Here is a 16887-nt window from a genome sequence, read left to right as displayed (position 1 = left end):
TTACTGTATTATAACTTCACTTAAAGTAGAAGCAAAAATCTAAAAATAAAAGATGTCCATTTTAACAGTATTTATGAAACTGTAAGTATGATTCAAAATTAGGAAATTTATTCACATATGGCATACCTATACATGAAATGCTATGCACAAGGTATCCTTCTGCCATCAAGTCAATTTCGACATATGTCTGTAATATAATATGAACTGAAAAAAGCAAGTTGCAGGCATCTAGAGAAGGATAGTAAATTAAATACAATATATATATATATATATATATATTTCTCCCACCTTTCCTCTTTTCTGAGGCTCCATTCAGATTTCAGTGATGAATCAACATTGTATAGACACACAACAATAACAAAAAAAGGAATGCTGCTACCCAGAGAAAAGAAAATTTATCCACACTAGAAGACAATAAATGGAAGAAATGGTGATCAATGGAGCAGGGCAAGTAAAGTGATAAGTTGTTGTTGTTGTTGTTATGTGCCGTCGAGTTGGACCCGACTCATAGCGACCCCTCCTTGGGTTTCCGAGGCAGTATCACTACAGAAGTAGATTGCCCCATTGAATACAAATAATAATGAGGCTAATTTGTCCCACGGCATCCTGGAGAGGCTCTGGACTTCAAGACACTAGGTATAGCGAAGGACAGAAGTAATGCGTAGAATGGAAGATAGACTAACCCAAAGCTTGTATACAAAACACACTGCTCTCCTCTATCTCCTTTAAGCAGAACCCAGGCAGAAAATAGTCTACCCTCAGGCAAGAAATCATAAAGTTCCATCTCCAAAGATTTCCAGCAGTTTCAGCCATCACTTATTATTGCAAGCAATGGAGGGGCTGAGAATTCCCAGCCTTTCAGTAAGCACCTCACTCAAACATGAATGAACAACAACAAAGGGGGGGGGGTGCAACAAAGAATAGATATTTGAGGAAAATTTTCATAAGAAAAATACAATTAAGATAAACTAGGGTGGGGGGAACACAAAATAAAAGAGAAAATAGACCTGTTGGGGAGTGGAGGACAAAAGAACACCAAAATAACTCCTCAAAGGCACTTAAGAATGTATTTCATCTACAAAACAAGAATAGAATTCTATGAGTAAAGAATTCCCATTCTAAGAGAACAAGAAAGAGGTCATAGAACTTACTGGTGGTCTCTAAAGACAACTACCAGTGAACCACATATCTCACCTCCTAGCATTCACATGCTTGAATGGTCTCTTCCCGCGGTGAATCAGGGCTGGCTCTCTGACGTGCTTTAACCAACTGAAAGACGCAGATATGATGATGGGCCAGTTCCAACCTTTAGGAAGTCTAAGCCACTTCCATTTTTAAGCTCTTGGAAGCTAGCCACCAAGGGAAAAAAGTTACATGGAGAGGAAGGTCATGTGAAGCAAACATCAAGGCACCAGACATGTGAGTGAAGAAGCCATCTTGGACATTTCAGTTCGGTCAAGAATCCAAATGGCACCAGTCCCCACCATCTGAGTACAACAGTTGAGAATACCCAAGCAAGACAGCAAGTCTAGCTAAGTCTAGTCAACTCACATCATCATGAAATATAGCATAATTTGTTGTTTTCAGCCATTAGCTAAGCAGCAATAAATAACTAAAACAAAACTTAAACATATGACTACCCAAATAAAATTTCTAAAAGTTGGATAACAAGAAAAATCTTCCAGATTTTGGAACTGAAAGACAAAGAGATGGAATATAAAGATAACATGCTACAAAGATTCAAGCAAGGGGGTGAGGGGAGGGACCAAACCCACTGCCATCGAGTTGTGATTCTGACTCACAGCCAACACACAGGACAGAGCAGAACTGTGCCATAGGGTTTTCAAAGCTATAAATCTGTATGGAAGCAGACTGCCTCATCTTTCTCCTGTAAAGCGGCGAGTGGGTTCAAACCAACCTCTTAGTTAGCAGCCAAATGTTTTAACCACTGCACTAAGATTCAAGCCAGGAGGCTAAAATCTAAGCAGTAGGTACTTCAAGATGAACATAATAAAGAACATGAAAAGGAAAAGCAATGGGGGAGGAGGTAACATTTCCCCAAGGTAAAAGATTTGAGATTCAGAATTTGAAAAGGCCCACTGTGTGCCCAGAACAAAAAAAAATGAAAGGGGGGGGGACCACAACTAATTATATCATTGCAATATTGCACGATACCAAGGAAAAGAAAAACTCCTAAAAGCTTTCAGAAAGTCATGCATAGATGTGTTAAGACTCAGAATGGTATGAGGCTTCGATTTCGCCATTTACTATAAGACAATGGCAGTCTTCGAAATTCTGAAGAAAAATTATTTTCAACCTAGAATGGTAGCTTCCACCAAGCAATCAAGAATGAGGGAAGAATATAACAGCAATTAAGATTTAATGGGCATTTATTATGCTCCAGGCCAATGATTTACATGTGCCAGGTCACTTAGTTCTTATAACTCCCCAAAAATACAAAACTAAAACCAAAACTGTTGCTGTAGAGTCAGTTTTGACTCACAGAAACCCTACGGGACAGATGTGCATAGAGTTTCCAAGATTGTAATCTACACAAAAGCAGACTGCTACATCTTTCTCAGGAGTTCTGGTAGTGTAGTGCCTAAAGCACTTGACTGCTAACCAGAAGGCTCGCAGTTCAAACCCATGACCCACTCCTTGGAAGGAAGGTTGGGCAATCTACTTCCATAGTGATAACTGCCTCGGAAACCCAAGGAGGGGTCGCAATGAGTCAGTCTGACTTGATGGCATATAACAACAACATCATTCTCATATGGAACAGCTGGTGAGTTCAAACCACTGATTTTTGATTAGCAGCAGAGTGCTTTAATCATTGTGTCACCAAGGCTCCTTCCCCAAAACTACTATTTTCCCCATTTCACAAATGGGAAATTAATGCACAAAGTGGTTAGGAAATCAGTCCAAGGTCATATGGCTAACAAGCAGCACAACCAAGATGCAAAACCATGGCAGTCTGGCTCCAAAACCTATGCTCTTGTACATATTATTTCAGAACCTAAATTCAGACTATGGACTACTCCATGCTTTCTTAGGATTTACTTGACATTGTACTCAGGCAAAATGAAAAAGAGTAAGCCAAGAAAGATATGAAGTCCAGGAAACAATGGATCTATACTAGGAGAGCAGACAACAAAAAGTTCAAGACAGCAACTTCTGGTAAGATAGAGGAATAGGCAGACAAACAACACAGACCCTCCACAACAAAAAAAAGAGAAACCAACTGACAGAGATACAGAAGCTAATCCTGGAGCTCTGAGCTTTGAAAGGAACTATACAGACGTGGATTAGGCACCACATAGTGGAAAAACCTGAATGAAAATAGGAACTAAGAATAGACTCTCTTTGCCAAGGACACGAGAGACATATGGGAGGCTGACAACAGGAAAGGAGACAGGTGGTAAGTGTGTTAAGTGCTGCCAACTAGCGAATAGAGAAGCACAGCACAGTACCCGCTTACACAGGTAACATACAAACAAAACAAAGAAAATAAAAATCATGGGCAAGTCACTCCAACAATCACCAATTAAATATAAACACAATAATGTAACAATGCCTCAGAGACAACAGACCATCACAGTCCACACAAAGAAGCAAGGTAAAACAGGAGAAACAAGGGACCAAGATACAGACCCAAAACACATCTCCAAGGAAGACACAGCATTGGAACTCCGATAAGGAATTCCAAAGAATCATATTTAGGTATCTTCAACAAATTAAGAAGCAGATCAAAGAAAACACTGACAAAATTGAGGAAAACACAGAGAAAACCCTAGAACAATTTCAAAAGACAATATGAGAACAAAATGACAAAATAAATTAAAAATTAGAAATGATACAAAATCTACACACCGAAATCCAGAAGATTAATACTAAATTTTCAGAAATATGTAAGACACTGAATGGGCAAAGGAGTAGAATTGAATCAATGAAAGACAGAATTAGTGAGACTGAGGCAAATACCTTAATACTTCTTTGGAAAGGGATCAATCACTGCAAGAACGGCAAGGAGGCCACATGTTCTGACCTCTTCTAATCCCACAAGAGGAAGGCAGAATCACCATCAATAGTGCAAGGCCAGACATGATGCCTCCCTCCAGCCCTTTCTCTAACCGTTCCTCCCAAAGCACCTACCACCTCTCTCCTGGGTTCGATAATTCGCTGCAGTGGCCACACAGAACTCACAGATTATGAAGTTTATTAGGGAAGCACCAGATTACCATTCAAATTCAGGAAGAACACTCAGTCTCTCTCCCAGCCCACCGTCCCTCAGCCAACAGTCTCTCACAGTCTCTTTCCCAGCAGTGCTGGTCCCTTGGTGTCTCACTCAGCAATGCGTGTCTCTTGCGTCTCTTTCCCAGCAGCACATGTCTCTTTCTGGGGCGTGTGTCTCTTTCAGCAGCACGTCTTCCTCAACCAGCAGTCAGAGAGAGTTCTGCCTCTAAGGAGGCCTCCTTTTGAGCCCAGCAGGGTGGTCAAACTAGCCAATCACAGCATCAGAACTTTAAGCACCTGAGAGAGAGTGGGAACCTCCCAGAACATTGTATTGTGCCACTCCCAACAGAAATACTCCAGGTAGATAGTATTTACAATCAGGAGCTCCTCGGTTGCCCATTCCACCACTGAGTTTATAATGATTTATGGGTACAAAAGCCATACTAAGTAATTTACTACACCGCAATCACAAAAAAGACCAAAACAAAATGAAGAAAGCCTAAGGTTCATGTGGGATACCATCAAAAGGAAGAACCTATGTGTAATCGGAATTCCAGAACAGGAAGAGACAAGTAAAACCACAGAGAAAATTGTAGATTTGCTGGAAGAGAATTTTCCTGGTATGATGAAAAGTGAGAATATATCCATTCAGGAAGTCCAATGAACCCCAAACAGGACAGACCCCAAAAGAAAATCACCCAGACGTATCATCATCAAACTTACCAAAACCAAAGACAAAGAAAGAATCCTGAAAGCAGCATGGGAAAAACAAAAAGTCACTTACAAGGGGCAACCAATAAGACTAAGCTCAGATTTCTCGGCAGAAACCATGCAGGCAAAAAGACAATGGGATGGTAGATATAAAAGCCTGAAACGAGAAAAATTTCCAACCAAGAATTATGTATTAAGCAAAACTGTCCCTCAAATATGGTGGTGAAATTAGGACATTTCCAGAGAAGCAGAAATTAAGGGAATTTGTTAAAACCAGACCACCTTACAAGAGATGCTAAAGGGAACCCTTTGGACAGAGAAGCTACAACAGCCAACAACAACTGACCATTAGCACACATGATGACATAACCCAGAACTCAACACAGCTATGGAAGTATCCAAAGTAAATAAGCCTACAAGATTGTAAACACGGAACCAGAGACATCAACTGACAAGTGAGGACAACTACAAACCAAAAAGAGGGAAATAACTGTGTCATCACAGAACTTCTAGATGACAGGGAAGTCCAGAAACTACAAGATAGAACGGACTGTTCTAAACTTGGGAAGAAAACTACAGGGTAACCTCAAAGAAAAATGATAATAACCTTCATCAAAATAAAAAAGAGAACCAGCACAAATATTTAGCAAATACTAAAACAATAGCAATGAAGGAAGTGATAATATAATCCATAAACAAAATGAGCTCAACACAGAAAATTATATGAAACTAAGAAATCAACAGCACAAAAAAGCACATAACAAAAATGACAGCAACAAATTCATATTTGCCGACAATTACATACCTGGCAAGAGACTTATCTCTAAGATTTATAGAAAACTCCAACACCTCAACAGCAAAGGAATTAACAATTCAATTGAAAAATGGGCATAAGACATAAATAGACACTTCACCAAGGAGGATATTCAGGGGGCCAGCTAATACACGAAGAGATGCTCATGATCATTCACCATCAGAGAGAAGAGAGACGCAAATCAAAATAACGAGATACCATCTCACCCCAGCACTGATGGCAAGGTTCAACGAAACAGAAAATAACAAATGCTGGCAGGGATATGGAGAAATTGGGACTCTTATTCACTGTTGGTGGGACTGTGAAGGGAAACAACCACTGTGGAAAGCAGTATGGTGATTCCTTAGAAAGATGGAATTGGAGATACCATTTGACCTAGCAATCTCATGTGAGGTATATATCCTAGAGAGGTGAGAGCCAGGACAGGAACAGATATATGCACACTCATGTTCATCACAGCACTATTTACAATAGCAAAAAGATGGAAACAGCCTATGTTCTCATCGGCAGAAGAATGGATGACCAAACTATGGTACATACACACAATGGAATGCTATGCAGCACTAAAAAATAATGTAGAGTCTGCAAAACACCACGTAATATGGATGAACTTGGAGGGCATTATGCTGAGTGAAATAAGTCAATCACAGAGGACAAACATAGTATTATCTCATTGTTGTGGAGGGTCAAGGAAAGGTTTATATATGAAGGGAAATGTTCTTTGTTGGTTGCCAGGGGTGAGAGGGGAGGGGAGGGAACACTGAAAAAAAAAATGCATTGACACATGTCATTTTAGTTTTATGTATTTCACTGTACATAAATTGTATTTCAATAAATACATTAAAAAAAAAAAAAAAGTTCAAGACAACAGCTGTAAAACCAGCCCAAAGAAAAATCCACCAAGTCTAGTACAAAGAACCAAAAGCTACAAGGAAAATGGATAGAACGAAACTTTTTAAAACTAAGAATGAGTACTATAAATAAGACATTGCAAAGCAAAAAGCTATATAAGAAACTTCTATATTATGAAGTCCTAATATAAACAGTGATTTGGAAGGAAAGTTGGGCAATCTACTTCTGTAGTGATACTGCCTCGGAAACCCAAGGAGGGGTCACTATGAGTCGGGGCTGACTCGATGGCAGTGCATTTGGTTTTTCATTCATATGACCAAAAATAATGATGTTTTAGGTAAGATTGGGAGGGAAGGTAGTAGGTAGGTGAGTGGGTGGTTGAAGAGCTAAATCTTCACTTACTGTTGTAAAAAAGTCAATCAATTAATTATGCCTAAATAGGTAAATCTAGAAATAAATTTTATTTAGATAATAAAAATAATTACCAAAAAGCTAAGAGTTAAAAATTATTCACTTTAAGAAACAAGTAGAACACTGGCAGGGACTCAGGCAAATACTCTTTTTAGGATGGTCTTTTCCTTCTCAAAAGAAACTGCAATGGAGATGTCAGAGCCTACTTTATCTAAGCAGACTCACATTAGATAGCTCTCTACACATAAGAAATTAGGTATCTATCAGCCCACCATAAAGCACTGTAGGTCTCAGAAAGGACTCCTACCAGTTTCAAAATGATGATCTAGGGTAGAGGTTCTCATCCTTTACTACATATTAGAATCACCTGGAGTGTTGGAAAAACTATCTATTTCTGTTGTTGTTGTTATGTGCCATCAAGTCAGACCTGACTCATAGCAAGCCCTCCTTGGGTTTCCGAGGCTGTATCACTACAAAAGTAGATTGCCCAACCTTCCTAGGCCCCACCAATTAAATCAGACTCCCACCAGCCACTCCTCGGAAGGAAGGAAGAAACCCAAGGAGGGGTCGCTATGAGTTGGGTCCTACTCAATAGCACATAACAAGAACAACAAAGAACAGGGGAGTAAAAGCTCCCAGGTGATTCTATTGTGCAGCTAATGTTGAAAACCACTGGTCGAGTAGGTAAAGTAGAAAAACAAACCAAACTCACTGCTGTAGAGTCAATTTTGACTCATAGTGACCCCTCCTTGGGTTTCTGAGGCAGTGTCTCTATGGAAGTAGATTGCCCAATCTTCCTTCCAAGGAGGGCTAGTGGGTTTGACCACCAGCCTTAAGGCAGTCAAATGCCTTAGGCACTATGCCACCAGTGCTCCTAGGTAAAGCAGAGGGTCAGTGAAAAAGAGGAAGACTCTCTATGAGATAGACTGACAGTGGCTACAACAATGGGCTCAAACATAGCAATGACTGTGAGGATGGCCCAGGACCAAGTAGTGTTTCATTCTGTTACACAGGGCACCTAACAGTTAACAATAGGGGAATAAAGGCAGCCTTTGTATCTTGTATCTTTAGATAAAACTGGGTTTAAGTATTGGTATCTGCTTAAGTATTGGTCTTCCCTCATCTCCTTATTCAAATGTAAATAAACATAAGAGAAGAAAAGATAAAGTATTTAGGAATTCAAAGAAAGAGTCAACTTTTTAACCCAGGGGTGGCAGTGAATTGATAGCCACTTCTGCTTCTTGGAGGAGATTAACATTTAGATTAGGTTTTAAGAAGTGCAGTTGGGATTAAGGAGATGGCATTTCAGGTAAAGGCAATTGAACAAGCAAAGGCAATCAAAGTAGCAAGGAACACTTATGGAAACAAGGAATATAAACAATAATAACAAAGAGGTGGTGGTGGAGAGGGGGGTAACTGTTTGCCTGCCATGGTAAATACTGGCAAACTGCTCCAAAGAAGAAAAATGTTATTTCCAATACTTAAAATAATTCAATACAAACACAAAAACTAAGATTCTAAGAACTATTAAACAGCTTCTAAGTAAGTTATATAATAATGAAAAGAAAAATCATCCTAGTTTTACTTTTCTTGAAAATATTTTATCTCTTGAACACTGGAGAATTTTTACTTTACCTGACCCGTGGGTAGTGGTTGATCTAGCATCTCAACATCCAGGTGCTTAGGAAGGTTATATAATCTGCAGAGTTCACATATCAACCACTTCAATTGCTGACGAAGCTACAAAACACATTTCAGTAAATAAGCATTATGTTAAAGAGCCCTTAGAAGACATGAATAATGCTAAAACTATTGTATTAAATCCAGCAAGAAATGAGGATTAAACAAAAAAGTTTGTTAATTGCTCAACTGCAGCCTACAGACAAATTTTCCCAAGAAAAATTTAGGGGCAGCTAGAGTAAGAAAGTTACTGTGGCTTGGGTGCAATTCCTACACTTAATCCCTAGGAGAATAAGATCAACACAAAGACAGAGAAAAGGGAGCTCCAGATGGTATACAATTCCCAGTTGCTAACTTCTTTTCTTACAAACTTAACTTCAGACCACATTAATGCATTAACAGGACTACAAAAAAATAGAGGCAGTGTTGTTGCACTTGGGCTACTGAGCTGTATATATATATTCCATAGCCATGGTAATTAAACGTAGAGGAGGCAAATGTAGTCTAGTACAGAGCTCTGGAATCTAGATGATCTTGGATATGGTAGTAATTCTCTGAGTTTGAGTCTCCCTATTCGTAAAATAAAGAAATTAAAGCATCTTCAAAATGGTAAAGATTAAATGAAACCTGTGAAAAATACTTGACACTTAGGCTCTTAATTATTTATTGGAAAAATTTTTAAAAATCACTAGAAAACTGCAAAGAATTACTCCTTAAATTTCCATTTTTAAATCTAGATTTTCTGTTAGCATATTTACTTAAAGCAAAGTAAATTGTATGCGCATATGTTTTTCACTGCTTAGAATTTTTTTTTTCAATATACAAGCTTAGCAATTACAATTTAAGAAGAATGGTCAATATGTAGTAGACTTGAAATGGGAGCTAGTAAAGCAACTTAATGTCATTTGGTCAGGAACACTTGGTCAGGCCAAGAAAAGAGAGGAAGAGGAAAAAGCAGGTTTATGAAGTACAAAGACGACACACACAGGATTAGAACAGGTTAAACAAAGCAGAGAACAAGCCTTTCCAAAATGGACAAAGGAGCAAGCAGAAGTGAGGAAGGCTGAGCAGTAAATTACTATGAAACAAAAATCCTCATGCTTAAAAAGAAGCAAAGTCCCACTGTGGGATCTGTTACCAATTCAATAAACTGTTTTGTGCTAAATGCATAACAAAGATGAGGCAGGACAACGTGACACAGACCTGGACACTCTGACCCCTACACAAGAGGCACTAACAAAGACTGTTGTGGGAGCAGCAATGGTATGGTCAAGGATGTTACACTTTCCATGAATCTCAATTGTATGCCCCAAAAAAAATTTTTTTAAAGCCAAAGTGTTTGAGGGATGAGTGGAACTAAGATCATGGAAAGGATTTAAGAAATATTTAGAAGGTAGATGGATAGTTCTTAGAAACATACTAGTTTGGGGAAATTGGGAAACAGTGGTATAAAAAAGATAGTTCAGTTTTCGGTTTCAGGCTTGAGTGACTGGTTTAATTATTTCATTTTGTCCCATTCACCATTACACAAAGAGTATTATAAAGGAGAAGTATCATTTTAAGGGTACAGGGCTATGTGGAGTACCCAGAGGCAGATAAATCTAAATTTAGATGTAATTACTTTGAATACCCATGGCAAATCCAAGTGAGATTCCAGGAGACTACAATATGGATGGTGAAACTCAGGAGATAAATTTTAGCTACAGATTTAGGAATCCTGGAGGTCATGATTTAAGTACTGGGACTAGAAGAGATCACTCAGAATAAGCACAGAAATAAGAGAAGAAACAGGCAGACCAAGGAAGAACTCAGAGGATACCAAAGCAGGGTAAGAAAAGGTAAAAACAAAACCAGGAAACAGTGGTGTGATGGAAGTCTCCATAACATGATCAGTTCCTAAAGGGCAGGAATATGCTTTATTTTATCTTCATACCCACCAGTGATCACAGAACCTGGCATAGAAGCCAGCCATTAAAAACAAAGAAGCAAGCAAACAACTTTTCTGTGTTTTACTATTAATAGCTTCCTATATCAATCCTGGTGGGGAGGAATGGGGGGAATACATATAGCTATTTTTTACAACACAGTAAACAAAAGGGGACAGGCTATATGTAATATTCTATGCTTTACTGATTTACTTAGTATACTATCTTAAATTGTATGTGCTTTTATAAAAAGATCAGCTGCATTCTTTTTAACTACAATGTAATGTTCTATCAGAAAACTATACACAGTAATTTTATTTAGCCAGCTTTTTACTCACAGATATTTAGCAATAAACGTTTGTTAAATGGAAGAATATTTCAAGAGGAAATAATCAATAGTATCAAAATGCTATGGAGAGGTCAATATAAGGACTGAAAAAGGAGCCACTGGATCTGACAACTAAGAGATAAAAAACAATAGTAATGAAAGCAGAATCCAGATTATAATGAGTTAAACTCATTTGGGTGAGGAATATATAAGCTTTGTTCTCTCAGGTGAGGAAATATAGCTTGTTCTCTCAAGAGACTAGGCTATGAGATAACTGGCAAGACTATAAAAGAGAGTGATTTTATTTTTCCCCTTTATGTATATACAGTTACTTTTTAAGAAAATAAGGCCCAATTTTATAGTCTATTTCATTTAACTTTATATTATGAGCATTTCTTAAATGGAATACTTAAGACAAAAAAAAAAAACTAGTTAAATAGTTGAGCTCATACAGAAATCATGCTCCACTCATTTCTACTATTATGAAAATGGTCATTTTAAATCTTTAGAGGCAACCTCCTGAAAGGAGGCAGCAGCAACAGGGCTGCTACTTTTCCCTGGTCTTATGTCCCCCTGCTGAGCATGTGAGCATGTGTCTGTCTGGTTTTTCATTTTTACCTCTTACCTTCATGGGTCTGCACACTAGCCTTAACTCTTAAAATAATGCTCTTCAAGCTTATACTTTTTTGCTCTTAATTTTAAGATTGTTGTTGTTGTTGTTGTTATATGCCGTCAAGTCAGACCCGACTCATAGCAACCCCTCCTTGGGTTTTCGAGGCAGTATCACTACGGAAGTAGACTGCCCCATCTTCCTTCCGAAATTTTAAGATTAGATGTGTTTAAACCATCTATAACTTATTTTGACCAAAATTACCAAATAGTCAGTTGGAAGAATAACCTATCCTCCTTTCCTTAAGGAATATGTGGGTGGTGCAAAAAAGTTAAAGGACACAGTCAGAACTGACTCAAAAGGCAACTAGTCTTGGTATGGAAACTGGTAGTATCTGGTTGAGCAAATCTGTCTTCATTACCTTTATTTCAACATCATCATCATCATCATCATTTGCTATTTATGTTTCCAAACTTAAAGTCATTTGGTCACATTCAAAGTATCTGTTGGGATTTTTATGGGGTTTTATTAGATTAAGGTGGAGATATGGAGACAGTGAACATATTTACAACATGGAGTCTGCCCATCCAGGAACAAAGAATACAAACTTTTTATTGCACTTCCTGGACATCTGACTGCTAACCAGAAGTCTGACGGTTCAAACCCACCAGCCACTTCTCAGAAGGAAGACTGGGCAATCTACTTCCATAGAGATACAGCCTCAGAAACCCACGGAGGGGTCACTATGAGTTAGAATCGACTCGATGACAGTTGAGTTTGGTTTTGAGATAGCCTTTAGACAGTCATCTTAAAAAAATTTATTTCAGGTGATTCCTTTGGAATTTTTAGGTAAACAATCAGATCACTTACAAATAATGATTGATATTTTTCTAAGAATTTTATGACATCATGGGAATGTACAATGATAATGTTAACTTTAAAAAAAGGATATAATCAAAAGAAAAAAAAAGATAACACACCTATGTAGAATATGACCTTAATTATTGGTGGCTTAGTGCCTAAGGCATTTGACTGCTAATCAGAAGGCTGGCAGTTCAAACCCACCAGCCACGCCTCAGAAGGAAGATTGGGCAATCTACTTCCATAGAGATCCTGCCTCTGAAACCCAAGGAGGAAGGGGTCGCTATAAATCAGACCCAACTTGACAGTCGTGAATTTGGTTTTTGGTTATTGAAACCCATACCAGTTATCAGGTCAACCAACTGACTCATGATGAGCCTATGTGATTCAGAGTAGAACTATATTCCATTAGAGCCTTTGGGTAGGCTTGAACCTCCAACCTTTTGTTTGGCAGCCAAGCGCATTAATTGTACCATGAGGGTTATGTATTTTATTAGTGAAGAAAAAAAAAATTGTGATAGAAGGAAACAGTCACATCAGCAATAATTATTATATCAAGTACAGAAATTATGGGAAATTTTTATTTTCCTCTTTTTTACTTTTCTCTATTTTACTACTCTTCTCACAAAGATCATTTATCAGTTTCATAAAGAAAACAGTTTTTTAAGAAGTTTGTAATGTGGAAAATGACATTTCTTTACATTTAAAAAAAAAAAAAAACCATCTTTAACGCTTAGCTACTACTGCAGACTTACGAGCCTTTAACAGAACAAGCAATTCCGTAACACTAGGATGGGTATAATTGTATTATTATTATCCTATCTACCTCTATTTATTTTTCCCTTTTTCTTCTTCCACTCTAACTAGTGAGCCCTACAAAAAATACTAGCATAATATAACAGAATTCAAGGAGACAAGACCACCAAATTCTTGATCAAAATTAAGACTACAACTGTGGGGAATAAAAACAAAAAGCAATAAAGTAAATAACAGTCATGCTTTCACATCATATTCACATCATATTACCTCAATATACAGTTTCTGTACACAACGTTCATAAAGGAAAAAGAAAATTGTTTGGCTTATTTTCTCACCGAATTGTTGTTTTTATTATCTTCTAGACGTTCTAGAACTGATGTCAGATTTGGATCATCGGAGTCCACAAACCATATTGGTGAAGATGATGGATAAGATTCCTGTGTTAGAGACACCAATGTTAAACACTTTTACATACAGACTAACCTGGATATGTAATTAAACTACTAAATAGCAAGATGACCATGATTTGAAGTAAAATGTATCAGGAAGAAGAAAAGCAACACATTGAAACACATGCGAAGGAGAAACAAATGTCTTTTTTATGGATGGTTTTAAAACACAAAGTTGCTAAATTTTATGATTTCTTGCCTGTTGCATGGCTACATAATTTATACCTAATTTATATCTAAAACCAGACAAAAGAAGTACTTTTCCAGTAAGCAGTATGATTTAAAGCAAAAGACTACATATCAAAAGTTATGTTTTTAGCAAAAGCAAGGAAAAAAAAGTAGTGTGCAAGCAGCAAGGAAGATGGCCTTCCTTTATAAAAAATGTTCTATCACAGCCTGGAATCTCCAATTTTCACATTTTAAAGAGCTTTAGAATCACAGTTGTTAGCTGCCCTCAATACAGCCCTCAATCACGGCAATCTCGTGTACACTGGAATGAAACGTTGCCTGGTCTTGTGCCATCCCCACGATTAGTTGCAAATCAGATAATTTTCATTGGCTGATTTTTACAAACAGATTGCCAGACTTTTCTTCCTAGTCTGTCTTAGTCTGAAGGCTCCCCTGAAACCTGTTCAGCATCACAGCAACACACAATCACCCAGGGACAGACAGATGGGTGGCAGCTGCACATGAGGTGCAGCAGCCAGGATCAAAACCGCATCTCCCATATCGAAGGCAGTAATTCTACCATGAGCCACCACTGCCCCCTAAAATCTTAAGTCCCTCAAATAAGCAAAACAATAAGCAAACCAAAAAACCCCAACCTTTTAATACAGTCTGTACATTTAAAATATACTTGTTGGCCTTTTAATATACTATCCAATAAAGCCTAACTGAATATTTAAAATAATACCAAGAAGTACATATTTAGGCACAAGTTTTTAAGTCCTTTCATATGCTAAAAATGATGTTTTAAGATCTTCTCCTCACTATACTCCTTGCTTTCTGAGTAGTGTAATTATAGAAGTTACTTTGAGATTTTTTTCCATTAGAAAAACTGCCCTTTAAATCTATTCCATTTAATTTTATCCTTTCCAAATAATTTTCTATGGGGGGGGAGGGGAGATGTAATTTCTAACAGAACAAATTTCTTAAATGAGGTTAAGAGTTGTTGTTGTTGTTGTTATGTGCCGTCGAGTCGGACCCGACTCATAGCAACCCCTCCTTGGGTTTCCGAGGCAGTATCACTACAGAAGTAGATTGCCCCATCTTCCTTCCAAGGAGGTTAAGAGTACTTCTTAAATATAGCAGATGTCAGAAGTAGAATGAACACAGGGCTACCATAGGGCTACATTCAAGCTTTGAGACAACTACTCAAAGTGTAGCCACTGTCTGTGTACTACAGCTCAGAGAAGTCAATGTTTTTGAACACGTTGGTAAGCAGCCTCTAAAAATGGCCCCCAAAACCATCCCTCCTAGTATTCATGTCCTCATGTTACTCCCTCCTCTGGACCTTCTTAACAAACAGAATCCGGCAAAAGTAACGGGATGTCAATTCTGAGAATGAGATTACAAAAAGATAACCTCTATCTTATTCACTCTCCCTTCTGCTCTTTCAATTGCTCTCTCTGACAGAAGCCAGTTGCCCTGTGATGAGATGCCCTAAGGTAAGGCCACAAACCAAAAAAAAACTGAAGTAGGCCTCTGATCAATAAAAAACAAAAACTCTTTACCTTATAAGACAGAACAGACTAACCCCGTAGGGTTTCCAAGGCTGTTAAATCTTTATGGAAGCAAACTGCCTCATCTTTCTCCCACAGAGTGACTATCGTTGTTGTTATGTGCCATTGAGTACTACCGGACTCATAGTGACCCCTCCTTGGGTTTCCGAGGCAGTATCACTACGGAAGGAGATTGCCCCATCTTCCTTCTCAGGAGTGACTGGTGGATTTGAACCACCAGCCTTCTCGTTAGCAGTCAAGTGCCTTAGCCACTATGCTACCAGAGCTCCCCACGGAGTGACTAGTGGGTTCCAACTACTAGTTATCAGCCGAATGCTTAACCACTGCCACCACCAGAGTGCCTCACTGACCAACAGCCAGTGAGAAACTGAGGCGCTCTTAGCCTAACCGCCTGTAAGAGATGAATCCTGCCAATAACTGTAAGTGAATTTAGAAGAGGATTCTCTCCCAGTCTAGCCTTGACATGACTACTGCTCTAGTAAGCAACTTTGTTGCTTTGAGCCAGTGAACCCAGATAAACTATGCAGATTCCTGACCCTCAGAAACAGAGATGATGTTTGTTTTAAGCTGCTAAATTTTGGAACATTTTGTTACAGAGCAAAAGATCATTCAAAGAACATAAAATCCTAGTATTGTATTCCAACACACAAACTGAGTACTAGCAGAAAATACTATGACACGTGTTATATTGTAAAAACCACAACTATATGTGATAATGAGAAAAAGCTAATGAACTAAGCATTACATGTTTTCCCCTACTAACAGACATTTGCTCTTCATTTGTACTATTTTCTTGTCTAAATCAGGGGAAGACTATAATTCTTAAACACTAGCTGCACAACAATTAAGTCAAGGAAAAACAGTAATTTTGTAGAAATAGTTTTAATGCAGTACTGCTTTTGAGAATTATAATCTCAATCATAATATAGCTGAAACCACTGAAAATTAATATTTTAAAGCATTCCTTAAATATGTAAAGAAAAAGAATTATACTGACATAATGCATTATTAATGGTTTAAGGCATCTATTGGGAGCTCTGGTGGCATAATGCCTAAGTCATTTGACTGCTAACCAGAAGGCTGGTAGTTCAAATCCACTAGTCACTCCTCGGAAGGAAGGTTGGGCAATCTACTTTTGTAATGATACCCCCTCAGAAACCCAAGAAGGGGTTGCTATAAATCGAAATCGACTTGATGGCAATGAGGTGAGTGAAGGCATCTATTTGGTAATGGTTTATTTTTGTATCTCATCCTTCTAACTCTTACTATGTCTCAAATCTCTTTAGCGATCAAAAAAGCAACTGTCTTCGGAATTAATCTTATTCCTAAGAAAACCACTTTATTAAATATTGCATTTTCTTCAAATTCTTCAGCCTTATTTGGAAACAGACCATCTGAAACCATTTTTACTAGTTTTAAATATTTTCTAGCTTAAAAAAAAAATAAACCGAAACCTCGGATAAGCAAAGCACTACTGAAGAAGAAAAACAAAGTAGGAGGTCTCCCATTACC

At 38.0% G+C, this 16887-nt stretch overlaps 1 protein-coding gene across 1 annotated transcript in view; it reads right to left on the bottom strand.

The window, feature by feature from the left end:
* The window catches only part of UBE2Q2 (ubiquitin conjugating enzyme E2 Q2), a 141020-nt gene that overhangs the window by 73239 nt on the left and 50894 nt on the right, over positions 1-16887 (bottom strand). The window contains exons 2-3 of the mRNA XM_007951848.2: positions 13520-13621; positions 8657-8761 (exon numbers count right to left, since the gene is read on the bottom strand). Of these exons, the coding sequence (XP_007950039.1) occupies positions 8657-8761; positions 13520-13621 (207 nt within the window). The remainder of the gene's footprint in view (positions 1-8656; positions 8762-13519; positions 13622-16887) is intronic.

Source organism: Orycteropus afer, unplaced genomic scaffold (assembly GCF_000298275.1).
Source record: "Orycteropus afer afer isolate SDZICR_OR568_19922 unplaced genomic scaffold, OryAfe1.0 scaffold00313, whole genome shotgun sequence".
Taxonomy (NCBI): Eukaryota; Metazoa; Chordata; class Mammalia; order Tubulidentata; family Orycteropodidae; genus Orycteropus; species Orycteropus afer.
This window is presented reverse-complemented; position numbering and strand designations above follow the sequence as displayed.